The sequence below is a fragment of the Pleurodeles waltl genome, chromosome 1_2, assembly GCF_031143425.1.
Source record: "Pleurodeles waltl isolate 20211129_DDA chromosome 1_2, aPleWal1.hap1.20221129, whole genome shotgun sequence".
In the NCBI taxonomy this organism is placed as follows: Eukaryota; Metazoa; Chordata; class Amphibia; order Caudata; family Salamandridae; genus Pleurodeles; species Pleurodeles waltl.
This window is the reverse complement of record NC_090437.1, coordinates 511772428-511800024: the sequence shown is the minus strand read 5'-3', so window position 1 is coordinate 511800024 and position 27597 is coordinate 511772428. Positions and strand designations below refer to the sequence as shown.

The 27597-nt window shown below is 43.1% G+C and overlaps 1 protein-coding gene across 1 annotated transcript in view; it reads left to right on the top strand.

Annotated features, from left to right (window-relative positions):
* ZGRF1 (zinc finger GRF-type containing 1) overlaps nt 1–27597 on the top strand; it is a 554924-nt gene that overhangs the window by 140069 nt on the left and 387258 nt on the right. The window contains exon 7 of the mRNA XM_069241594.1: nt 14136–14215. Coding sequence (XP_069097695.1) covers nt 14136–14215 — 80 coding nt within the window. The remainder of the gene's footprint in view (nt 1–14135; nt 14216–27597) is intronic.

The window sequence follows — 27597 nt, the reverse complement described above, 5'->3', positions numbered from 1 at the left end:
CCCTGTGCCAAACGTATTTTGGGGGCCTCTGTTTGTAACAGCTATGAATTTATGATCCAGTTCCAACTCTTTCTTACCCTCTTCGACCAGGTCACTGACAATGCATAGGCACCCATCCAAATTGTTAATGTGTTTACATCTAATATTCAGGGATAGTGAGGTGTGTTTTCAATACTTGTAACACAGCAGCAGCTCACCAATATTATTGCAAATAACCCTGTGACATCCTCCCATTTCTCATATGCGAGGTCCTGTTTTGGTCTTAAAAAAACGTTTTTATGGATGCAGCTTGAAACAAACAACATTTCTCTGAAAATGTCAGTAACAGTTCCTCACAAGTCACCCACATTAAAAATAAATTACAAGAAAACGGTACTAAAAACAGTCTAAGAAATGTTCAAGGTCTTCTGGGCAAGACTCTGCAGTAAATGGAAGTGCTTTCATTATATGCAAGGCCACTGAAATTTTGTGGCAGAGGACCATATTATGTGGCAGGGTTGGCCAATTTATGTGGCAAGAAAAGTCGAGTTATGCATTTACACCAGTAGCTCAAACTCAAGCAAATGCGAGACCTATTGCATTGCAAATGCTTGTTCAAATTGTTATCCAGGAGCAGTCAGAAGGGAAAATTTCCAGCAGCCATTCAAGAGACTCGCAAAGCTGAAGCGGGAGAGAAAGCATGTACTCGCAGCGAGCTCAGCCTGCCCCTCCTCCCCCGATTGTTTTAAGTTTGTATGATTGCAAAGATTTTTGTTAATCATTCACTAAACTTTAATAATGATTATAACTTGTTTCTCAGAAGTACTGAGTAGAGAAAAGCACTGCAAGTGTGTTAAGTGTGAAACTGGCTCCTTTTGCAGTTTCTCAATTTCTACTAAATGGGTCTCCAAGCAGTGCTCCTAATCTGGTGTCCTGCATGGATGTATGCATACACAGGAGGGCGAGATAGATTTGATTCCAAGAACATAACAAAAGTAAACATTTGGATAATTGCATTTTAATCCACTCTTTCAGTTGTATTATTTAAATCACTCAAATACACACATCAATATGATTAAAACGTTTGGAGACCAGCTGCCGTGCTTATATATAGTGTTGTCGTGTGTATTTTGTGTCTTCTTGCTACAGTACTTTGTTTTTCCTCTGCATCTTGTTTTTTTCTTTTTACTTATATTAAAATTCAATAAATCGCTTTGAAGTAAAAAGAACGCACAGCAGTTTATCATTCAAACCCTGTTCTCGCTCCTTCTCCAGAGACGGACTCTCCAGCACAAATACTACTCCATGTTGTATTGTGATAATAATGCTACACATACAATAAATTCCTTTTGTACTGAGCACTCACAAACCACTCTTCCAGTTTTGACTGATAGCAGCAATAACAGCATTCGCTAGGTCACCTCCTTTATAAAAAGTTAAATAATTTTAACTATTTTTTAAATTGTTTATTTATGCATAAGATAAACACTTACAACTATGTACTACATTATAGCACATTACTTTAGGGAGGGACTATCAGTCCAATCGCACATTCTATGCCAATAATAGTTTAAAGACTCTATATCCAAGGCCACACATTTGCTCTATCTGAGCGTGCATAAAGATATAAGGCATCAGTGATATTAGATTAGGGCGACCCAACCAACATGACTTCCACAACCAGACCAATAGAGCAGTGCACATCCAGTGCAACGGTGGGGGAATGGGGAGTGGGGGGTTGCCCGGGGAGGGATCACAGCAGCATCCCAGAATGACACAGGAGCCAGGGGGAAGGAGCGTGGGGGGGGGGTCACTCACGGCGACCCCCCTCGCGTAGCAAGACTGGAAGCGCGCCCTCCCATGATCACCAAGACAAACATCCATGCCTCAGGAACCCTTAGAACCCAGTACTCCAATGCTCGACCACGGCTCCACAAGCAGACGCATCAGTCAAAGGACCCTCTCCCTCGCTCTCCTGCATGCCAGTCAACTCATTAATCATGGCACGCCAGAGCTCCAAATCCCGGTCAGCATGCTCATCCAATCGAACCCTCCGCAAGCGGCATTCATCTGCGGTAGCCCATTCTGCTAAATCACTCAGCCAGGTAACATGTAGCGGGGGTGCGGGCTGGCCCAACGGATCATATCATTTTAACTATAATTTGAAATTGGAGCCAAAATCTACGCATGTTTGTATTTTTTATTTTAATAGTCATATGGTGTAAAGATGTTTAACTAACTTAACAATAAGTATGTTTAATTACTTGAAGACTCAACACATCGAATGTGAGTGGTGCCTCTTGTATGATACTAAAGTAGCAGATTGCAGTTCATGACACAACATCTTATTGCACCGGTTGAGCTTCTCAGCAAAAGATTTAGCCGAGACATCGTTTTCCTTTCTCAGTGAGCAGCCTAGTTAATTCGCAACCATTCTGAAAAATACTGGCATTGCAGAATTTATGTAAAGATTTTGCAAACTGTATTTCAATTTAAAGGGTCCTCAGCCCTTCATCAGTTGGCAAAGTTGTTCAATACTGTGGGTGAATTGTTACTCTCTGCATTTTAATCACCTACTTACTCCGGCTTTCTTACTGCTGCTATAAAGACTTAGGGCCTGATTTAGATCTCAAATCTAAATCCCATTGTTTTCTATGGTATTTGAATTTCGACGTGCGGGATATCCATCCCCGTTGCGACAGAGTAACCCCTCCGCCGTTCTAAATCAGGCCCTTAATGTACTTCAGCATTACAGTGATCAGATGATAAATGTCCTCCAATCACATAAGACTAAACCCCTTCAGGTAAAATATTATTTTTACCCCTTGCTGCCTCCCCTCCACTTAATGGCAACCTGTACAAGGGCCTATTTTTATCTGCAGCTCTCTGGGTTCATCTGGCATAGTGAGAAGTATATGTATTCTCATAAACGCCAGATGTTTTTGTGTACAGTCAGATATTGACAGTCACGAAATCCTGCTTCCACCATCAGAAAATCTTCTCTGCCTTTTCAATGCAATGCCTTTGTATTATCTTAAGACATATGTAAATAGTCTTTAGCTGTTCAGAAACACAGACCCTAGGCTATTACTTAAATTAAAATAGCATTATCGCATTTTGCCTGGTTTACGTCTCCTTTGTTAGCTACCATTTGAAATGCAGTGGCTTTAAAGTGCTCTATTAAGTGCAAAAAGCATACAGTGGCCTTCTCACCGGCTTCTTTGAAGTGTTTGCATAGTGCCATGTTATCTTCTGTTAAGTAAACATGGTGTTTACAAAAAATCTCCTAAAGACAAGAATATAACATAATACTCTTTATGAAGTGCCTCTCTCTCCCTCCCTAGGAGCAATCATCCACATTTGCAAGGCTATAAAAAGTAGCCAATGCTGGGCTTCCATCAGCTTTTTTATTATCATCATCAAAAGATCATAAAGAAAAAGCAAATAATATATTGCCCTTCGACCTGATGAAAGTGCCTCTGGCGAACTTCCTTGGGTCTGAAGGACAATTACCCTTCCTTTTACAAATTAATTTTATGAATTGAAAGCAGTCTGATAATAGATTAAGGATGCACACAGATTATCATTTTAAAGTGGGCTTCAGGTTCCTGTGTCATCAGACAATTGTGTAGACACTGCCTTCTCAGCAGTAGAAACTCCTTTCATGCAGATTTCCTCAGCCTTTGCCTATTGTAAATCTTTGAACCGTATATCATGGATTGGACCCGTTCTCGGCAGTCAGTGCATTGCCACCCATCTCTTTGCCAGGAGGTGACACAGTGCCGTAAATGCATATTGTATACTTATTTTCTTCAGTGTAAGAAAGAGACTCTTTTTATTGGGGCTCATTATCCCTTTTCCTTGAGTTTCTTTGTTATCAGTAGTTTGCTACCACTCTTTGTGAACAAATCATATTCAAGAAATTCTCATTGCCTTGTCCACAGCGTGGGCAGCAGCCAGGGTGGGTAACGTTCATTGTATCAATAACAACAGGGGTAAAGTATATGCAATGCAGGGATTTGAACTGAATAAATTAGAAATAGACATTACTCAATAGTTCTTAGTGTACACCAACGTTTTATGTCAGGATTCGGGTTGCGGTGAGAGCTCAAAAGATAATAGCCAGAAGTCCCAGCTCCAGTTGTTCCAACTTGAAGTACAGGATAATATTCCCTTTCGTCTCTAGAGTGGGGCAGATGTGGCCTGCGTCCCAGCTTTATTTGTCCTGAACCCCTGCCCCACATTCTCTTGTGCCCCACCACCACAGCTGCTGAATGTGCCAGGAGATTGCACAGAAAAAATACACTGACCCTTGCCACACACATTCATTTGTCCAACTATCTTTCATTACAAAGTAGTGTTGTTTGCTCACAATATTTAAATCTGCCTTTGTATATATGTATGTATATCTAATTAAACTTAAATATACAGTCTTATTTAAACATTTTAAACACACACATTTTGTGTATCAGTAGATAAGCTCGTTGTAGGTGACCCCACTAGTTTATTCACTGGTCCAGAGTGTGGTGCCCCAAAAATTCTCTTCTAGAGTTACGAACCCAGAGTCAAATGTGAGAAAAGAAGACATAAAATACATTATTTGGAATGGTGCCAACATCAGCCTGGGATCCCCTCAGAATCACCTCTCGATAGTATTGATTGAACACAGAGACAAACAAAAACTATTATAGTCTGGTGTGCTCACAGCTATTAGAATACAGGACAAGTAAAACTGCATTATCAGCTTACCTCTTGTTCAGCTGGAAGTGTTGAACTAGCTTCAGTCCTACCAGGATGCAGGCTGAGACACAAAGATGCCACAGAGAGTAGGCGAGTGCTGCTGTGGTGGAGTAGGCAGGACACTTGCAGTTGTTTGATGGCAGTAAATAATTCAGAAGCGAGAAGAGCACGTTTGATGAGGTACTGAGGAGAGAAAGTTGAAGTAAAATGGAGACGCGGGATAGGGGAAACAAGGAACCAAGAAGGTAAAAAATAATTAAATGCGGGGGTTGTAAGATCAGTTGACTAACTTGTCATAAGTGGAGTGAGCAGAAATACTAGGATATGTTGCAATGCGCCTACCCACAGTCTGAGTCGTGTATAGCCACTCTTCCCCCATCGCCTCAGTAGTCCCACCTGTATACCAGAAGTGAGTATCATGTAGTTCACATACTACTTTACATGTCCCCCACTGTCCATATTATGCATTCCTGACCTCCTCTGATCCTAATTGAGGGTTGGAACCCAGGATATCAGACCCTAAGCACTACAAACACCAGAGCTTCCTTCTTATACCTGACATTTTATCCCAATCCAAATCTGCTCCCTCATCCTCTCTCATTTCAACAGGACCTGAAGAGCCATGGCAGAGCATTCGTCGAAGAGTTCCTGGTAGAGGGAAAATTGGTGCAGACCATGTCATAGTGAAGGAAGCTCTTATATTGATTGGACAGGGGTGGCTTATCAAGAAACCCCTCACTAGTAATACAAGATGCTTTAGGCAGCTTAGTGTACAACAGGAACTGGCCTGCACACACCCAAAACTGTGTTTTTGTCTTCTCAAATGACATACAGGAATTGTATTATATGTCACCCATTGACATTCAGGCTGTTAGAAATGGGGTCTCCAGTTGGCAGAGGTATCCACCTTTGTCCAAGTAGGGACCACATTCCTAGTCAGGGTAAGTCACACACAATCCAAATTATCCTGTGCCCACCCTCCGGTAGCTTGGCATTGAGCAGTCAGGCTTAACTTAGAAGGCAATGTGTAAAGTATGTGTGCAATAAGTCATGCAATAACACAGCGAGAACACCACAAAAAGACACCACACAGGTTTAGAAAAATATAGGATATTTATCTGATTAAATTAAGGTCAAAACGATGAAAATGTGATAATTACTATTTGAAATATCACTTTTGGAATAAGAAATGTTTGGTTCCTAAAAGCAACAATTGTCTCTTGCAAGCACAAAGTACCTGGTTTGCATCAAAATTACACGCATGAGGACCAGATGCGTGGAAAAAGGTATGTGTGTGTCAGATTTTCGGGCGCACACAGACGATGCGTCGATTCCTTTCTACACGGCAAGGGCTTTGCGTTGGCTTGAATCTTTTTTGGGATGCAGGGTCTTTTGACGCCCAGGGACAATGCGTAGAAATCCTGGGCGTGCAGAGTTAAGTCACAGATGCTGCATCGATTTTTCTTGCAGGAAGTCCGGCTGCGTCATTCCGGCTCGGCGATGCATTGATACAGTGGGCTGTGCATCAAAGGTCTGGTCACAACACTGGTGCTGCGTCGATCTCCACTCGGGGAGCTGAGCTGCGTCGTTCCGGTTTGGCGATGCTGTGATTATTTTACCATTAGGCAGGCTCTGCATCGATTCCAGCAGGCTGTGCGTCGATGTTCGCCACACAAGGAGTTTCTTTGCAGAGATGAAGTCATTTTGGCCGTGAGACTTCAGGAAACAGGAGGCAACCTCATCCAAGCCCTTGGAGAGCACTTCTTAGCAGAGTCAGAGGCCAGTAAGGCAGCAGGGCAACAGCAAGGCAGCAGTCCTTTACAGCAAAGCAGTCCTATTGAGTCCTTTGGGCAGCCAGGCAGCTTCTCTTGGCAGGTTGCAGGTTCTGGTGCAGAGTGTCTGTCCCAAGAAGTGTCTAAATTGGTAGGGCCAGGGACCCAGTTCATATACCCAAAAGTGCCTTTGAAGTGGGGGAGACATCAAAGAGTGGTTTTGAAGTGCACAAGGTCCTCTTTCAGTACAATCCTGTCTGCCAGAGTCCCAGTAGAGGGGTTGGCAGTCCATTGTGTGACGGAAAGGCCACTGTCCTTTAACATGTAAGTGGCAGGCTCTCCACCCTTCCAGCCCAAGAAGACTCATTCAGTACGCAGATGTGTGCAGGTGTGACTGGGCATCCTGTGTTTGTGGTTGACTGGGTGAAATGCACAAGGGGACTGTCAACCAGCCGAGCGCAGATGTGGTTTGGAGACAGGCTGTAAGTCACAGAAGCATTTTAAGTGCATACAAAGGCTCACTTTCTAAAAGTGCCATTTCTAAAATACTAATATAAAATCCAACCTCACCAGTCAGCAGGATTTTGTATTACCATTCTGGCCATACTAAATATGACCTGTCTACTCCTTTCTGATCAGAATCTACCACCCAAACAGTATATGAGGGTAGCCGTAATGTTAGCCTATGAAAGCAGCAGGCCTCACAGCAGTGGAAAATGAATTTAGGTGTTTTCCACTACCACAACTTATAAAACACCCAGGTATATGGCCTGCCTTTTATCTGCACAGCACCCTGCCCTATGGGTTGCCTAGGGCCTACCTTAGGGGTGACGTGTGTAGAAAAAGGGGAGTTTGGGGCTTGACAAATAATTTTAAATGCCAAGTCGAAGTGGCAGTGTAACTGCACACACAGACCTTGCATTGGCAGGCCTAAGACATGGTTAAGGGGCTACTTATGTGGGTGGCACAATCACTGCTGCAGGCCCACTAGTAGCATTTAATTTATAGGCCCTGGGCACATGCAGTGCACTTTACTAGGGACTTACTAGTAAATTAAATATGTCAATTGGGTAGGAGCCAATGTCGCCATATTTTAAGGGAGCAAGCATATGCACTTTGACACTGGTTAACAGTTAACTGCTTGTGATTAATGTTCCTGCTAAAGAGAGAGATCGGAGTTTTGCATAGTGACAGCTTTGACTCAACATAAAGTAGCATAGAGGGTTAATATGCCTGCTGCAAAAAACAGAACTATGGGGCATATTTAAGAAAAGTGGCACTGCACAGTGTGCAGCGCCACTTTTCTTGCACACCTTTCCGCCCCCCAACGCCACCATGTGTGCGTCATATTTAAAAAACGGCGCACCATGGTGGTAGTTAGGGGACTAGGGTCAGAATTTTTTATGCTAGTCCGGCGCTTTGCAGGATTAGCATCAACATTTTTCACGCTAATTTTGCAAAGCACCCAGAGGCCATTGTAACCAATGGAAACCTCCTTTTAATGCCTGCTGTGAGCAAGCGTTAAAAGTGCTGGAAAAAAATTACGCAAAGAAATCTGACAGATTTTTTGGGCACTCCTAACAGGGGGATTCCCCCTTTGCATACATTATGCCTGGTGCAGGCATAATATAGCGTAAAGGTTTACAAAGTGGCCCAATGCTTGCATTGCGCCTATTTGTAAATATGGCACCACGTTTTTTGGCCTTCTAATGCCACATTAGTGTAAAAAAATGACAATAATGTGGCGTTAGAATGGCACTAGGGGCTCTTAAATATGCCCCTTTGGCAGTGCTTAATTGGTACTTGCTGCTTCCGGTGCGGAGCACCAGCACTTATTTTGGAGGGCCTGCGCTTATTTTTCTGCCTCAAGCATTTAGTGTGAGAAAAAGACACATATAGGAAAGAAGAAGGAAGAGAAAAACAAAAAAGCGTCTCCATGTGGGAAAAGCAGAAATCCGCAAGAGTGAGCTGAAGGGGCAAGGAGTGCCTGTAAATGGATTAAGAGGCCCGAGATGGCTTCAGGATTACGCTGCCTCTGTAATCCGTGATCACACATTCAATTGCAGCAGCCGCATGCTTAAGTGGAGGGCTTTGGGCACCAGCACCTTTTTATTTACAAATTAAGCACTGCCCTATTGGGCATATTTGAAAAAAGTGGTGCGGCACACAGTGCCCCGCCACTTTTCTTGCCCTCCTTAGTGCCCCACCTAACACCACCATGTGTGCGTCATATTTCAAATACAGTTCACGATGGCGGTAGTTAGAGGACTAGCTTCAGAATTGTATATGCTAGTCCGGCGCATTGCAAGATTAGCATCAAAAATGTTGACGCTAATCCGGCAAAGCACCCAGAGGCCCATTGTAACAATGGAAGCTTCCTTTTAATGCCTGCTCTGAGCAGGCGTTAAAAGTGACGGAAAAAAATGATGCAAAGAAATCTGTCAGATTTCTTTGCGCAATTTTTTTAGCCCCCTTAACGGGGGATGCCCCCTTTGCATACATTATGCCTGGTGCAGGCATAATGTAGTGCAAAGGGTTACAAAGTGGCTCAATGCATGCGCAGCATTTCTGGCCTCCTAACCCACATTAGCTTAAAATAAATTACACTAATGTGGCGTTAGAATGGCACTAGGGACTCTTAAATGTGACCCTATGGGGCATATTTGAACAATATGGCACTGCACACAGTGCTGCACCACTTTTCTTGCACCCCTTAGCGCTCCCCTAACCCCACCATGTGTGCGCTGTATTTAAAATACGGCGCAACATTGCGGTAGTTAGGGACTAGTGTCACAATTGTTTACTCTAATCCAGCGCTTTGCAGGATTAGCGTAAAAATGTTTTATGATAATCCTGCAAGGCACCCCGAGGTCCATTGTAACCAACTGACACTTCCTTTAAACGCCTGCTCAGAGCAGGCATTAAAAGTGCCATAAGAAAATGCCGCAAATAAATCTGTCAGATAGTTTTGCACCATTTTTTTTTTTTGCCCCCCCTTAACAAGAAAATGCCACCTTTGCATACATTATGGCTGGTGCAGGCATAATGTAGCCCAAAGGGATATAAAGAGTGCAATTTATGCATTGCGCCACTTTGTAAATATGGCATGGCGCTTTTGGCCTTATAACGACACATTAGCGTAAACAGAGACACCAGGGGAAAAACCACCATCTTAATCAGTTTTATTCTGCCCATCATAAACAATGGTACTCTTAAGCACACAACCCACATTCAGATTAATATACTCTCGCTTGTCATGTGCCACCCGGATATCAAGATACTTAAAGTTTACCTGACTGCCACTGTAGACGTAAATCCAGGAGGGCACTGACATTGTGATGTGCCAACTGAACCAGTGAGACTTCCATGCTCATTTACGATTTTCAAGGGATCAGAATAGGGAGCGTCCCTCAAGTACGCAAGTGTTTTATCTGCTTATAGGGACCCTCTGTATTTCTCCTATTCTTATCCCCCACTCTACTAAGTTCATTCACAGCATATTGACTTTGACTTCATGATGAGTACAAATAGGACCGGACTATAGGCATCGCTACTTGGTACTGCTATTCAATAATCAATCAATCAGAGTTTATTGAGCGCAGCTACTCACCTGTTAGGGTCTCAAGGCACAGAGGGTGTATCGTGTACTGGAGGTGGATTAGAAAAGCCATGTCTTCAGTTCCTTTGTGAAGGTGGGGATGGAGGTGGTTTGTGTTATGTGGATGGGTACGATGGTCCAGGTGGTGGCGGCAGCGAGGTAGGAGAAGGAGCGTCCTCCTGTTCTGGTTTTCCTGATGCGGGGTACTTCTGCAAGGGAGAGCTGGGCTGAGCGTTGGGTCCTGTGGGGTACGTGGAAGTTGAGTCGCTGGTTAAGGTAGGCAGGTCTGGTGTTGAGGAGGGCTTTGAAATCTCACATCCAGTGTTCACTATTACCTGTGTCTTCGGTTATATAAGTTTAATTAGATTGAAGAGTTAAGGGCTGAAGTTAAACCTTTCAAAAACATGAAAGAGTAACTCTGATTTGAAGGTGTCAAAGCCATTTCTGTACCTTGTATTCTACATCATACACTCTTCCTTCATTCCTGAGATGTATTTGACATGGTGTCGCTTCCGTAAATGGTGGTTATATTTCAGTTACTTACAAACCTCAAGTGGTATTAATCTTGGGATTGCTCGCAACACCCTGCTAAAAAACCTCAAATGACATCCACCCTGGTCCCAATGTGTTATGAGTAGAAGGTTTTTAAAGAACATTGAAAAACGTCATTAGTTGACATTGCAGCATTGCAGATTCACCAGTAATTTGTAATATGTAGGTCCATAGCATCTCAAATTGTAGGAGCAATGCTAACCGCTCTAAAATCTGTCCTATCTTTGTGTACCCTCTCTGTCCCACACGAAGGAGAACTTAGTTGAGGAGGCATTTCGCTGACCGTGGTGATATTTGTGTTTCAAAAGGTCATCAGTCAGCTCTGTTCTCTGCACAGACTCATTTTCTATTCGAGCAATTCCATCCTAAACCTTGCTGAAATCTACTCACTCTCCATATCTTTCCTGTTTAAACATATGCCATTTCTTTGCCCTTGTAGAGGTAGTAGTATCTAAATAATCTCTCAGCATCTCTCCAAACTCCCCTTTAAAAACATTGTCAAGTAGCGTTTAACCCTGAGCCTCCATGTCTAGATACCAGGCCTGTGACATAGTCAGGTATGTAGCAAACAATGAGGAAGGTAGTTACACAGGAGTCTAATCATACACTGTGCTTCCGAACACTGATCGTACAGGTATGATTCACAAAGATATACGCCCGGTTGGGTGGGGGTGTGAATATACAGAGTAGGGCAAAACACTGGCGTGTTGCGCCCTCCATGCACCATCAGGACCAAGACAATAAGACAAGGTAGTAACTTGCTTAATAAGTCTGTGTGCAGGGCATGTCTTTATTGGTGACCTATCGAACACACCTGATAATCACACTGTTTTACTATCCAGCCCAAGTGTCAAGCAATTGCAACACGACCTCCAGTAGTTTAGGAAGAAGGTCATGTCAATAATGTGATGGGCATATATTTAGGAGGCATACGTCCTGCCTGTAAGGTTCCCGCATAGGAGTATATGACACCCTTGGCGGTTTTTCACGACAGGTGAGATGTTGAATAGGGCCCCTCTGTCTATCCAGAGTCACTCCTCTGGAGAATGTGGAGTATGAGAAAGAATACAAGCCTTCCTCCGCTTTTTAGCTAGTTGGTCATGCTCCAGAATATTCAACTTGCACTTGGGACTGCTTTGTTCCAGGAAACCTAACACCCATATTTTAAAAAAATGAAAGCCGCCTGTGCCTGTTTGCATCATCATTAAGGCCATGTACATTCCATTCATAAGCTTCATATGTCCTACCGTGCACTGCTCACATGTAGTTAGGGTCATCATCACAGTTAGAAAAAATATTGTTCCTCCTCCATATTTCTGCAAGCGGGAGCCTGCCCCATCTCTTGCATGAACAACAATAACACTTAAACCAAAACACTGCAAGAGAAGGAACAGTACCCATTCCGGAAATAAATGCCAACGCAAACATGTCTGCTCCAGTGAAAGCAGCAACTACCTATGTCCATAATAATAACTGCAGTTCGTAACAACTAGAGGCGAGTCACTGGGGGTTACCATTGCTCTTCTTCAGCATGGTTCCATACGAAACAGATAGTTACATCCCTAAACCCCACCATCATTAGCAATGCACCATATAGAAGTGTAATTTATAATGAAGGCACAGAGTGACATCACTCCCACTTGCAAGTTAAAACAAGTGAGAAACAAAATAACAGCAAAGCAGAGGACTTCAGGTGCCAATGTCCCATATTTGATAATTATCAGTTCTCCTGGTATTAACAGCAAAAGCAGTCTGCATTTCACTGCCTCAGGCAACTTCCTCTACCATTGTGGGGATTTTGTGTGGCCCAGAAACATCCTAATTACAAGACCTTCCCATTGGATTTCTTTGTTTTTGTATGCAAACTGATGTATTGCTTCTGTGTTTCGGAAATTCAAAGAGCAAGTGACCATAGCCCACAGGGGTGCACCTGGTTTCAGCATAAGTCCCACAGCCATGTTGTTTTTCCAAATGGAGAATAATTTTGACAGAGCTTTGGGTTGTGGCCTCTCCAAGACCCCCTTCTCGGGACATAGTTTGCTGGTGAGCCCTAACTGTAGATCGGATCTTGCCATTTTAGTTGTGATCGTACCAGCCCCATTCTCCACAAACTTAGATCTTTCTAGGACTTCTCCAAGATTTAAAGTAATGCAATGTATCTGGAGCAACAAGTTGTCTATTTTAGTTGTAGTGTAAACCGAGTCCATAAGCACTGCCATTAGATAAGTTGTGGCTGGGTCCAGTACAGAAGAATATTCAACAGGCATTTCTGCTGAAGACGTTTCTGCATGGAAGTGTGCTGTAAGACCTTTTTATATGTTTGCTTGTACTGGCTCGCATATATAAAGGCAACATAAGGTGCAGTTAAACCTGCTCTAAGCGCTTCCAGTTTTGAAGTAAGCAGATGAGATCTTCATTTGATGGATTCCTATAAGATCATGGATAGGGGTGAGGAGTCCTCTCATATCTTTCCTGTGAGCTGGTATTTTGCTGGCCTTGCCTCCTTCCTTCTACTGCTTTGATTTCCCTGTATAATTCCATGTTGCCTTTGTGGGGTAAATGTACTCTTTTCAAAGGACTCTTAAAACAGAACATAACTCATCAAATGGAATGCAACTAGGAGTTATTGCCCCTTGCTAATAGCTGTTAGTCACATTATTATTGTGGGCTTGACCCAAAAGTTGACAATTAAATAGATTGAAGAACAATCAACAGTCTTTAACAATCATTAGCACCCACCTACTAGCATTACTCTCTTTCATCAACGAAGTCCTTCAGATCTTGCCTCACACTATTGTGAAGTTCAGAAAGGCTTAGCATGCAGGTAAACACTTAGGCCGTGATGCAATCTGCTGTGTGGTCAGGAAGGTAATTACTATCAGTTGTCCACCTCATACAGATTGGCTTGGACCGAAAGAAGATGATGAGGGAAGTACAGTAACAACTCTGGACAATAAGACAATAGCCTCTTCCTCTTTAAATACAAGCAGACCCATCTGTCTGTCTGCTTCATATGCCTGCTTCTCACTTTCACTTACCTTAAAAAGGAAGATTATTGTGGGCATTGTAAGCATGCTAAATGGCAGAGCCACTCTCTGCTTATGATGCATAAGGCTAATATACTAATATTCACCCTATGCCACACTCCTGCAAAGGGAGCATAAATATTCCACTGTTGTAACAGTAGTCGCTGCTTACATTATATGCTTTCTAACCATACAGGGTGATAATATGTTTGTGTGACTGACATTTGTCTCCTTAAATTCACATTATCACAAAATAGAGTGAAACCCAGTTCCACTGAACTCCACATGTTTTCTAGTAGCTGAAATATATATTTAGAAAACATGTAACGTTGAAAACAATGTCAACATCTGTTGCCTTAGGGTGAGAAGTGTGCAGAACTACTTCTACAGGTACTGTAGCATATTTATTCTAAAAATGAATGTGTCAGTTCACAGCTTCCTATTCCAAAAATATATGTTTCCATTTAGGTGAAAGCCAAACTAATTCAGTGAACTGCCCAGAAGACATCCTAGCATCACCTTGTTTACATATCATGTCTCCGCATGAGGTAAGCTTGTTCCTCTGTCATTTACCCTTTATAATGTTATGCTAGTAAGGGTTAGCTCTCCACTCGCAAAAATTGATTCAGCACTTTATCTATTCTAATGTACGCTCATATTGCCATTTGTATTGGACATTTTACATATCAACTCTTGTGGTGACCACAGTTGATTCATTATGAATGGTTGATACAGTTGCATTTGATCTTCATTATTTGTATTTGATTGTTAACCTTTTAACGGTCTCTTCACCAGTTACTTTATGATGACTCCAGTAGTCCTAGTCCAGCTCTTTCTCTAAAGTAATCCTGTGTCATAGTTTTAGAGGGGGCAGAAAGTAGCCACACAACCAAAGAAGATAAACAACTCTTTGACCTAATGAGTAGTGGGGAGCCCACCACCATTCACAGAAGAAAAATTGGGTTTTGTGACAGTTGATTTCAATCTGCAGTATTTTATCTTCACTTCTTGGGGTTTACCAGTTTGTCTATGGTTTTCTCCCTGTATTGATAACAATGAGTATTAGCTTTGTATTTTCGGTTAGGAGTGACTAAGCTATCTGACTATTCTTTCAGGTTTGTTGTATTACAATGCTCTGTACTATTGAAAATGCATAGATGTATAGTTTAAGGCTTACATTTTTTAGGAAATGCCTAAAAATAAGCTTTTTTTCTTTTGAACCCATTGTTGAAGTTTGCAGTGGATAATGTGTTTAGTCTTCCATCAGAAATACTGAACCTCCTCGCCTATGCCCAGTAACATACAGAATCCTTCAAAGCTCAAGTCTCCTTGGCATATTTAGGATCTCCATGCACCATTTTGGGAATGTACTGTGGGGTCCCGGTGCTGATAATGCTCATCTGTATGCAGGTTTGTTGGGAGATGGTTTGAATGCAATCTTCCAAATTAGTGACACACTTAAGTCCCTTGATGCATAGATTAAGTGAAATCCATTGAGCTATGCCTCAAAGTCCTAAAACACTGGGCAAGATTTATAATTTGACGGATGGTACTCTGTCCGTCAGGGTAGCAGAGGACATTACTTTTCCCATTTTAACAGACTACCATCCGTCAAATTTACTGCAGACCCAATGGTCATCTCTCTACATTGAAATGTTCCTGTCAGTATTTAAAGGTTGGGTAGACATCTGCCGTCGTTTTTGATGGCAGTTCACCAAACTAGTCCCAAAGCAGGATTTTATTCTGAAAAATACAAAACTAATGATTTCCATTCTGCAGGAGTTTCTCTTAGGGTGTGTGGTGGGGGAGGATTGTTCTGTCCCTCTCTGTCAGGCTTTTCCTAGCTGTGACAAACAGAAAAATTTCATTATGCTATCCACTCCAAATAGGGTGGGTGGTGTAACGTCCTTCCTCTGACAACCCCTACTTGGTTGGGCTGTCTGAGGAAGTTTTCAGTCGGCAAAGCCAACGGTGGCTACTTCAATGGAAACTGAAGCTCTCCCCATCTCCAAATGAGCCTGGGAGACTGAGGGTTGGTGGACAAGGCACTCCATTGCATTTGTGACAGAGATTCCTGCCTGCCAAACTCTATATCAGACCATTTGTTCTTAACTCTTGGCTAATTTTCTACCTTCAGTTATCTTCTGCCACTCCTAAAGCCGTAAATCTTCAGCACAGTAAAATCTTGGAGTTAGCGTAGACCCCCACTTCTCATTCGAGCCTCATATCAAAACCTAAATATCTGTCAGCTAATTTGCCTAACATACGTGTGTAACATGAAAGAGCTTCTCTCCAGCACCAATGTCAAAACTGTATCTCAGACACTGCAATCCAAACCTGTATTTTGCAACATCATCCATTATCATCTTGACCTCTCGTCAACCAAACAGCGTGAAGTTGCGCTTAATAAATCTTCACTTGCTTCCTTTTCAGTGCATTTTAAAGTACATACTGTTTTCATCATTTCAAAGCACTTTTTCCTGTTACAAATTATTATGTGCTATTATATTCAGTTGATATTGTTATTTTGTGTAGTAAGATGTGATCTTTCTACAGGTCATTTCCCTTTTTCCTGCTAAGCTAAAATAGGATGTCTGGCTAGTGCCTGCTTAATTAATATGCATGGAGTGAAAAATAGTGTATCTTTTGATAGAAACTTATAATCATTATATTCATCACCTTTCGAGTACCCGCAAGTGTCAGACTTGATCTGGAGAATTTTCAGTAGCAATTCACTTGCACATTAACAGTTGGTGTTATACACCTCCAGATCAGGCCCCTATATCTGCTCCACCTACACTCCCCTATGTGAGTTCCTTTCTTATTACGCTTTCCAATGCAGATCCAAAGCTCCATCAAATGCTGTCCCCTTGACAGAATTCCTTTCCCACAGTAACTTATCAAGGGTGCAAGAGACATGTCCCCACTTAAAACAGCAGGGACTATTATCTCCAGATGCCAGTGACAGACAACCACAATGTCTGTGACTCTGTAGATCTCAACTTCAAGCATTGGCTTTGTGTGACTGCTGCATGAAGATGAGCCAAAAGACGATCCACAATGCCAAACTTGCTGTTGTGGAACTCCAAAGGAACTAGAGGAAAACCCAGTCCTGTTAAATGTCAAGGGAGCTCTCACCCACTAGTCAGATCTTGCGACTGACCAACATTGAATTCACTAAGTTCAGGTAAGTCCAAAAAATCCCCAAAAACCCACAAGAAGTCACAATGCACTTTCCTTCATCCTGCCACTCCCACTGAGTTGCGTATATTCCCAGGTAGCTGTAGGCTGTTTAGTCATTCATTGAATCGAGAATAGATTCTGAAATTGCTCTTGATGCAACACAGCTTCCTGGGGCTGTTGACAATGCCACAATAGATTGGCCATGGTCAGGATCTTTAGTACCCCTCCGCATCCCTCTGGTGCATCTTCAGGCCCTAAGGATTATAGCTGAACGCTCCCTCCCTGCCACCAACTGTGCCACTTGACTTGGTGCTGACCCTCTCTTCGAGCTCGGCTCAGCCGACCAGGTGAAACATTTGGCACCGCCACCAGTCCAAGCTTCTACACCGGCACTGACATCATCAACACTGGAAGCAGAGACTATAGTTTTGTTGGATTCCGAAACTCATCTTAAACTTCCCTTGAGGTCTCATACAACACACTTTTACTCCCATTTGCACCCCACTAATTTGACAACGACAATGCTGCTGTTATGACTCATGATAGGAACCTTGCTCAAGATTTAGAAGATGCCAGTGGCCTGGATCCTTCTCCTGACATTGGCCTTTCTTCCCCTGGATAACTTTTCTAGTGTGCAAGGGACATGTCCTGACCTAAAACTACTGGGTCTGTTATTGCCAGATCCCAGTGTCTGACACCCACAATGTCTGTCTTTCTGGTTCCTTGGCTCAAGCACGAGTTGATGTTGTGTGACTGTTGCACAAAAATTAACCGAAAGGAAACCCGCAACCCAATTTTGGTCTGACCATAGCTACGCAAGACTCTAAGTCCTTTGCAACTGTGATCAGGAGAGCGGCAGAAGTAGTAGACCTCACCTTATCCACAACAGAAGTCAAAACAATGTCTTTCTTTTTGCTCTCCTGTTTCCTGGTGTGCCCATACATGGTGCACCATTTTGCTACTACTCTCTGGCTTGGGCACTCGATTATTGAAAAGATCTCCGGCAAAGAGCCCCCTTTTGGGGTGCCCGTCAGACATTGCAGCGCCGCTCTGACAAGGAACTTGCCCAGTGATGAAGCATGACATCCGAATGGGTGTGTGAGGGCACTTTGCTCCTAACAAGAGGATTGTCCTGTGGCTTTATATTTTTGTTGTGCTTAGAACGGTATACTCAGATTTATTAAGTGTTATATTTGGGAGGATGTACACTGGACCATTGATCTCCCAGTCCCCCCTTTTTTGGAATCTACTTTTTAATATACAGCACCCTGCCTTAGGGCTTATTAGTCCTGCCTTGGGATAATTTGTATATATTAAATAGGAAGATTTGGGCTTTGCCATTACTTTAAATGATAAAGTCAAATTAGCAGTTTATAAACTGTTCATCCAGCCTGCAATGGCCATTCGGATGTCATATTTTACCTTGTCACACTTGTGGAGGCAGGGGGGATCATAATACTCTCAAAAGAGGACAGGTTATACCAAGGTCTGAAGGGAGCGACTGTTACATGGACATACCTCAACAGAATATGGAGCATACTGCCCGGGCGGGAAGCAGAGACGTGAACAAAAGGTGCCCAAGCGAAAGCTTCAAAAGTGGAAGTGCTGATAAAACTGGCCTTCCCAAAATCGCTTTCTCTCTTCTCTCCTGTGTATAAGAAAAGAACAATTCCTTGGTCCTTTTACCATTACCTTAACTAAGCATGCGTGGGGTGGAAAACAATTCAGGCAAGCCCAGGGTCTCAGCTATGCTCTTAACGTCGGTAAGCCCATGAAATTCTGTGGCCATTATTGCAACCAAAACAGTCTTCAATCACCTCCCTTTTAAATGATGTGGACTCCCCACACACAACAACCCCACAAAAGCAATGAGGCAACGATAGCGCAGTCTTCAGGATAATCCGAGCCCAACTCTTCATACACAAAATAGCTAGCAGCGGCAGGTCCGACTCCTAGCAACCTCCTACATAAGTAGTTCTCGTCACGCTGAATTCCCGAACTATCCCGATACCCCCATAGTGCTGCACATACATGAGCACAGAACAACATTTCATTTTATAAATTTGCAAGAGTGGCTCAATTGGTTTGCCACCATAGTTGAAATTTTAAAAAGTGAGCCACAGGCTTGATTGAAGCATAAACAACGGTTTGCGAGGCAGGGGCCCAAAGAGTTAAGATAATCAAGTTTCCCCTAGGTAAGGGAAAGTGACCAGCCTTGCAAGGGACTTCCCCTTAATGGTTATGGGTCTGGGCTTTATGTTCCGTTTCTCATAAACAATATAATGTGTTTTTGCGATGTTCATGTCTAGTTTCAAATTGTCTATGAACTCAACAAATTAGTCATCCAGACACTTGAGACTGTTTAGAGTACGTGAGATGAGGACAGCATTGGCAGCATATAATAGAAATGGCACAGGTGATGACTTTACGCTGGACATGTTCCTTCAAAAAGGCTACCAAAAAGGAACTTAGTCCATTAATATACAGTAGAAAAAAAATGGGCGCTAATACACATCCCTTACGCCACCCCTCCAAGCCCCCCCGCCATATTGGACACAGGAATTAACATTGCTGTAAAGGGCCCACAAGAAATCCAACAGTGGTTGCTGCAGCAGACCAAGGGCGGTCAAGATACCCCATATTTTAAAACTGTTGACCTGGTCAAAAGCACAACTCAAGTGCATGAAGGCCAGGTAAAGTGCTCCCTTCTTCGCCACAACATATTTACCAATTATCAGGTTCAGGCATTGCTCCATAGTCGCTCTCCTTTCCCTGAACCCATACTGGGCTGCATATGGGATATTATTGGTTTGCACCCAAACCTCAATATGTTGCAGGATTACCCGACCCACAATTTTGACCATGAAATCAAGTTAAAAAAAATGGGTCTATAACGTGCTGGGTGCTGTCTATTACCCTTTTTAAAGACAGGGACAATTATTGCTGACTTCCACAAACTGGGAATATTTATTACTGAAATGGCATTAAAAATGGTGGTTAAAATCGAGGCCCAAGGTCTCTGGGAATATCTTTAAGGGCATCACGCAATTGTTTATTTGCAACCCTACAATATTTTTTATCAAACCACCCTCTCTTAGGTCTTGGTCTATAAAGCTCAAGCATAAAAGAGTTCATAGAAATGATTAACAATCCCGGGTCCAGTCAAGTCTCCGTAATCAGTGGAAGAATGGAGATAAAAATGGACTCCAACATTACAACTGTAACTCTAACGCCCTGGTTTTTAGTAGCCAGGTCCTTTAATCCTGGCGAAGAGTCATCCCGGCCACCACCTTCTATAGCCAGTCTGACTTCAGTGGGGTTGGGGTTGTGGTTGCTAAAACAAGTTTTGTGGACCATACCAAATCTGAGTTTACAATCTAAGGACCTAGTAACAAAAACATAATCAATAACGGATGCTCTGCCCCGCCCACTAAAAGTTGGCCGTTGGCTGGCAGAGTCCACCCCTCCATCAGGGCATTAGACAAACTCAATGGCTCAAAGGCATGAAGTAGCTGTCTCCCTCTATGTCTGATGACAGGGAACAAAATGGAATATCTCTGACCAGAAAAGGGTTTGAAGTTCTACTATACTAATGCCCAGCTTAGCTTTAAAATCACCCCCATCAGCGCATTAAAAGATTTTAATTTGAGAGGGACCTTGACTCTAGAACTGACAATACATTAAACAAAGTTTTAATCCGGCATCCAACCTCACATGCAGCATTGTAGAAATTCACTACAAAAAAGTGGGAATCTTTGGAAGCAACAACCCACAACATTTGGATTCCATTATGCCTTACGGGAACAGTAGATACCATAAAGAGTTAATTAATACAGTAGCAAAAAAAAAAAACTCCTTTCGCCTCTGGGAATGCTGTGGGACGAAGTCCCACCTCAGCAAAGCGCTCAGTGTCTCCTCCTCTGCGAGCAAAACAGCAGCGACAACCCGCTTGGCTCACTCTTCCCAATAGCTTAAAATCGCATCATGCAAATGTGCCCCTTCTCCGTATCCAGTGCTACTAAGATGTTTTTGGATATGCTCCTACTTTGAGGTGAATGGAATTTGACTGCAAATACTAGATAGGTGTAACTAACCTGTAGTCTCCATTTAATTCAGTGATCTCCTGTTTCTTGTGTGCACCATAATATCACATTTTCCTTGTCAAAAAGGAGAAATGCATTTCCTGCCAAGAGGATGGCTTTATGCTAGACAACATAGATATTGGCATGTACGTCTTGGTTATTCTGTATTACACTAATGGAGACTATTAGACCTGGCATCCTTGTCATGGTCTCCCCTAACTTTTTGCCTCTACTTCCCAGGTTGTTTCTGTGTGCTAGACTCTGTTTTTGTTACTCTGGGCACTTTACCACTGCTGACCAGTGCTAAAGTGCAAGTGCTACCTATGTGAAATTGTATGTGTTTCCTTTTCCATGATTGTCATATTTGATTTACTCGTAAGTCCCTAGTAAAGTAAACTAGAGGTGCCAAGGGCCTGTAAATCAAATGCTACTAGTGGGCCTGTAGCACTGGTTGTGCCACCCACATTAGTAGCCCTGTATACATGGCTCAGACCTGCCACTGCAGTGTCTGTGTGTGCAGTTTTAACCTGCCAATTCGACTTGGCAAGTGTACCCACTTACTAGGCCTAAGCCTTCCCTTTTTATACATGTAAGGCACCCTAAGGTAGGCCCTAGGTAGCCCCCTGGGCAGGGTGCAGTGTATGTTAAAGGTGGGGCATGTAATGATGTGTTTTACATGTCCTAACAGTGAAATACTGCCAAATTTGATTGTCGCTGTTGAAAAGCCTCTCTCTCTTGTAGGTTAACATGGGGGCTGTCTTTAAATGTTTGTAAAGTGGAGATTCCCTTTGAGAGCAGATAGAAATAAGGAGTTTGTTGTCTCTGAACTCACAATTTAAAAATGTATATTTTAGTGAAGTTGTTTTTTAGATTGTTAGATTAAAAATACCACTTTTAGAAAGTAGGCATTTTCTTGCTTGAACCATTCTGTGACTATGCCTGTTTGTGGATTCCCTGTCTGGGTCAGTTTGACAGTTGGGCTGTTTGTGCATCTCCTCTAGACAGTGACACAAATGGTGCTGGGGTGTAGCCTGCATATCCTGTTGAGCTGTCTGTGCTAGAGTGGAGGGAGGAGTGGTCACTCACACCTGAAAGGGTTGTGCTTGCCCTCACACAATGCAGTCTCCAACCCCTGGTGTGTGTGTGTGGTGCCTGGCCTGGGCAAGGCAGGATCTTGTGAACAACAGAGACATTCCTTTGAAGTTTGCCTACTTCAAAGGCAGAAAGGGGTATAAGTAGTGGACCCAAAACCCCAGACTTATGATCCCTCCTGGAATCGAGAGGAACCTCTGCCAAGGAGAAGAGCTGAAGAGCTGAGGAGAAGTGCTGCCACTGTCTGTGACTGTGCTTTCTTGGGCTAGCCTGCAGTTGTTGCTTCTGCCTGTGAAAGGGTACAAAGACTGGACTTTGTTGTGCATTCCTGCTTGAAGAAGAATCTCCAAGGGCTTGGAGTAGAGCTTGCCTCCTGTTTTGAAGCCTCAGGGACAGCAAAGGCTTCACCATCCATTTCTGAGCCTGTATGCTGTGGACTCTAGCTTGCCAGAGGGTGCCATTCCAGTTCCTTGGCCCCTGGAAGTAGAAAAACCTGTCTAACGACGCCGTGCGACTTTGCTAAAGACGCCACAGCACAGAAACTGCAACGCTGCCTGTCCCAAAGCTGTGGACCTCACAGAAGCGGAACGAATCCACAGGCCTAGCATTGATGCAGCTACTGATCCCACATGACCTCGCTGAGATCGAAGTGTCGTAAGTCCGACGTCTGTGACATCTGATGCCATCTCAGCACCTCTGGCCGTGTGACATCATCGCGACCCGTGAGGTCACCCTGCAGCATCGTGACTTCACCAGACTTTGTCCCTGCCGGAACCTTCGGGTCCAACACCTAGTTTCCACCGCTGCCTCACCTCCACCGCTCTGCAGTAGGCACCCGACGCCGCTGCGTGACGCCTCTGCCCCGTAGCACCAGAATCAACGCTGCATCGGATCCAGCAACCCCTCACTCCCCGACTCCGTGCACCGGCCTGTTTTCTACTTGTTTCACAAAGGTATTTTACTTGGGGGGTCCGTACGACTCTGTAAACTGTGCCAGTGGCGTCGCATTGTAGGAAACGACTCAGTCACGACGCTGCTTAACATCAACTTGTAACATATGTGCCTCTAGGCATTATTTTTCTGTTTTTAAGTGCCAAGATCATATTTTTAATGGTGAGTTGTAGATTTTTGTCGTATTTGGTCTTGTTTATTTAGATAAAATATTTACTTTTTTTCTAAACCTGTTTTGTCATTTTGTAGTAGTTCACTGTATTACTGTCTATGTTGGTACAAATAAATAACACATTGTCTCTGAGTTAAGCCTGCCTGCTCGTGCTAAGCTACCCAGGGGGTGAGTGAGGGTTAACTGAGTGTGTTCTCCTTTAACCTGACTATAGTGAGGGTCCTTGCTTGGACAGGGAGCAACCTGACTGCCAACCAGAGACCCCATTTCTAACGGAGACTATGCTACAGTGTGCTCACAACATAAACTTTGACTAGCCCACTGTTAGGAACACCTGCAGGGCAAATTGTAGAAACCAACTGCCTTCTCAAAGATTGGGAACATGTGACTACAGGGCAGAGTAGGTGGAGCCGGTGAACGTTCCAAAGGACCTGGTCCTTGCTATCTGTTAAAGATCTTAGCCAATCTCATCTGCAGCAGTACACCTGGTTTGATGTGGTGTATAACATGACATAGCAGAAGGTGGTGGAATGGGTGGTGGCTTTAACATTCTCATGTTGGGGTCTGGTTTATTACCACATCTAGTACTCTGAATGAGATGCTCTTAGGTGAAAGGAGAAATGGAAGGAAAAAGTAGTGATTGGATAACTGCTTGTGGTTCCCACCAGACCATTTCTTGATATGTTTGTTATTGAGAACCTGTAAGTCATGCAGTTGCCTTTTTCTGGAGTGATTGCAAACTAGAGCCTGCATAGATTATGATAACGTGAGTAAATGAATGGTGTCATAAGTGGGATAAGTTGTGTTGGCTCTTAAAAAATTATAAATTTTGATATGCATATACAAAAATATTCTGACATTGGCTGCCACAGCAGCTGGATCCTTGGTGAGGATCCCTAGTGCTACATTGAGACTAAACGGTGGGGTCTTTTGCTGCATCTTATGATACATTTTTACAAAGTTTAAATATAAATTGTAGGCATGAAAAACATTTGTGAATTTGGTATAGTGCTGTGAAGCTCCCCCGAGCAGAACCACTTGTCGTCACTTCCACCTAGACAAATGAAAGTGAATTTGACTGCTCAGAACATATTCTGTGGCACTCTAACTCAGTATTGTTTCCACTTCTGGTCATGCCATCAATGGGCAGAACCAGGTATCCAAGGGTATTAATGACTTCCAGATATCATGAAGGAAATTCTTCACATCATCTCTCCCTCCTAAAACCTTTCTTGAGTGAGGGGCTCCTCTTAGATAGAGGGGAAAGCAGAGTCTTTTTTTGGGTATTTTATACAGACTCCATTGCCAACATCAAGGCTGTGGCTGAAACTTTGGCATACACCAATAACCCCTTTCCATACTTTTTAACAAGGAAGAATCATTAGACATTGTGGGCTAAGTAGTATGAAATTGATGGTGACTAATTTGCTGATTGTCTTTGTACAGTTATATAGGCATGGCCGCTGGAATTATGCAGCAGGGGAGCACCACATAATGTGGCAGGTTTGACTAGAATATGTGAAAAGAAAAGACAAGTCATGCGGTATAGTGTGGCACATTGTTTGATACTTCGTTATTCTGTAATTTTTACACATGTTAATACTGTCTGGGCAAAGATTTCTTCCTATTAGTCCCACTTCAGCAACCCAATACTTGAAATAGCAAATGAAAGATGACCAGGTAAGCTTTGAGAAGGGCCTTCCACTGCGCATGAACAAGTTGCCACGTTTTCCATAACTTTCTACCCTTTTTAGGTAGAAACAAAATTAGTTTTTCTTAACATCTGCAGATTATGAAGCAGATGATGAATTATGTGGCAAATGCAGCAAATCCACAATTGTGAGAAAAAAGCAGCAGCTGCAGAATCACATAATTCCAGTGTCCCTGAATATATAGGATACTACAATTATAACAGAGCTCTAGGTGTGAAGTGTTTTGGGGAGAAGAGCGGCATATGTCACAGTTTTGCCATATATGGGGACAGTAGATGGCTATGACTGTATTGGATTGTATAATTGCCCACCTAAGGGCTAGTGTGAAAACTTGAAACATCTTTTCAGACTGGGCATTTATGCAGTTTAGGTCCTTGGCAGTAGTGGAGGAAAAAGATTCAGTGCTTTTAATCAAGTTTTCATTCATTTGTGAAATTCTCGATGTGCCTATTACAGTGACTATAATTCCAGGGAGGTTATGTCTGAGCCTGTAAAAGTTTTATAGAATTTCATAAAGTGGTGTAAGTTTTCCTAGGAAAGCACCACAGTTTTTCTGGTGGATTGATCCTTCTCAGTATTGTCATTTGTGTCCCTATTGACTAGTCTCAAACTTCACCCAGGGGCTCCAGAGCAATAGTGCTACTGACCATGCTAATATTTCAACATCCGATCATCTTGCATTAGTATAGAGATCAATGGAGTGCCACTAGAGGTGCTTGAGCAGTTGCCCAGGCCGTTCCTCAGCCGCTTGAAACACAAATTAGCCGGGATCAGGCTCTGGAGTTCCCAGGCAGCTGGGCCTTTAGTGGGCCTTTCGAGGGTCCCACCTGGGGGAAATACTGATTTGGTTTCACCAGGATCATAGTGGGTGAGCATGAGTTCAGTCTTGGGAGAGCTGCCTTTTGCATTGCTCCGCTTCCGGAGGGGCTGGGTTCATGCAGTCAGGCCCCTCCTGTGTCAGTCGGGTCCTCCCAGGGTGCCTGAGGCCACTCTGCACCCTGTCCCCGCCACCCGCTCCACCAGCCAGCACACAAAGGGGGGACCAGACCCTTTGGCTTGGTTTCATCTGGGAGTCAGCCGAGGGTTTGGGGTAGTACCATCAGTCCCTCGAACCGCTCTGCCATTAATGATGATTCCACAGGTTCACTGTCAGAAACCTTATAATGACTAACTTCTTCTAGATAATCAATTTTGCTTGTGTTTTTGGTGCTCTGCCATGGGCGTTGCATGGGGTCGATCAGAAGACCTCACTAAACCATCCAATATGTATTTGCAATGGACGGTACAAAGGTCAGGAACTTAATCAGTGCAAGCTTCTGACCAACACTGTCTGAGAAGGATTATGCCATCCTTTCTTCAGTTTATTTAATAGCAGCCGAACATTTGATAAACAAACTACTACTCCCACGATCTGTTGGGAATCGGAGTACTTAACAACCAATAAAAATATGTCAATAGAACCAATCCAGAGCAGACAATCCATAATATGGTCCATCTTTAGTTTCTCCTCTTCCGTCGTGTGAGTCAGGCTGATCAAAATCATTAAGTATCTTGTTTCACTGGTTCAGATCCTAAGAATAAAGGATACATATTGAGAAAACGATATCTGGAACTTGAAAATAAAAAATCTCATAGAAGTAGAAACAATCATTTTTAATATTTATATAAACTACCACAATCGAAAGGCATCATATAGATGAATGACAAATCATACTGAGTCCTTACTTACACAATACGGGGAGGGATCCCAATATGCTATATTTAAAAGTTTAGTTAGGGTGGGGTAATCCTTGCCTCTGAGTCCTTACTAGAATTGAAACTTTCCGTTACATTAGCTAGGAAATTTTTCATTCTATGTCAGGACCGGAGGATTATGCTAATTCGAAGCTTATCCACAACTAATTGAGCCATATCAAGAACTGGATTGAAGTAAAATCTCTTAAAAGTCGAAGACCAGTCTGCTGCGTTCATTATATCCTCTAAACGAGCACCTAAACTAAATGCTTTCGAAGCCATAGCTCCACGAGTAGAATGAGCACCAAAAAGGAAAAGACTAATACCAGCCTCCTGCATGACCCAACGAACCCACTGAGCAATAGTGGGAGAGGATACTACTTTATGCGATTTTCGTAATGCAATAAGAAGCTGTTGTTCCCCTGGAGGACAAATTTCTGAAGACATCTCCTCATATGCTTTGAGGCAGCGCACTATACACAATTTATCTGGAAAAGCAGGATAAGAGATTATCCTGGTATTGCTCTTTGTTAGTCTACTTACCGTAAAGGAAACTCCCAAAGGGGAAAAGGTTCTATTTGAAATATCTAGGGCACGCACATCAGAAACTCTTCTACAATATATTAACACAAGAAGCATGGCTAACTTAGCGGAAAGCTCCTTTCTGGAAAGATACTGATTAGGTTGCCAACATAGAACGAGGTTCTGCACTTGATTGACACCCCAAAGGGATGAATAACTGGGTTCAGGGGGTAAGGAGGTAAAGAAAGCCTGATACCCCGAAGTAGATGACACACTAATTTATGTTCTCCCACAAGAAAGCCATCTACCAAAGAATGCCCAGCCGAAATAGCTGACCTAAAGGTATTAATAGATCGCCATGCCTTTTGACACGAGTTCGGCAAGGAAATTGAGGACATGGACTACATCTGCCTACACAAAATTGAAACTCCTTTGCCCACACCAATGGGCCCATCGACCCCATGCTGATCTGTAACGTTTAG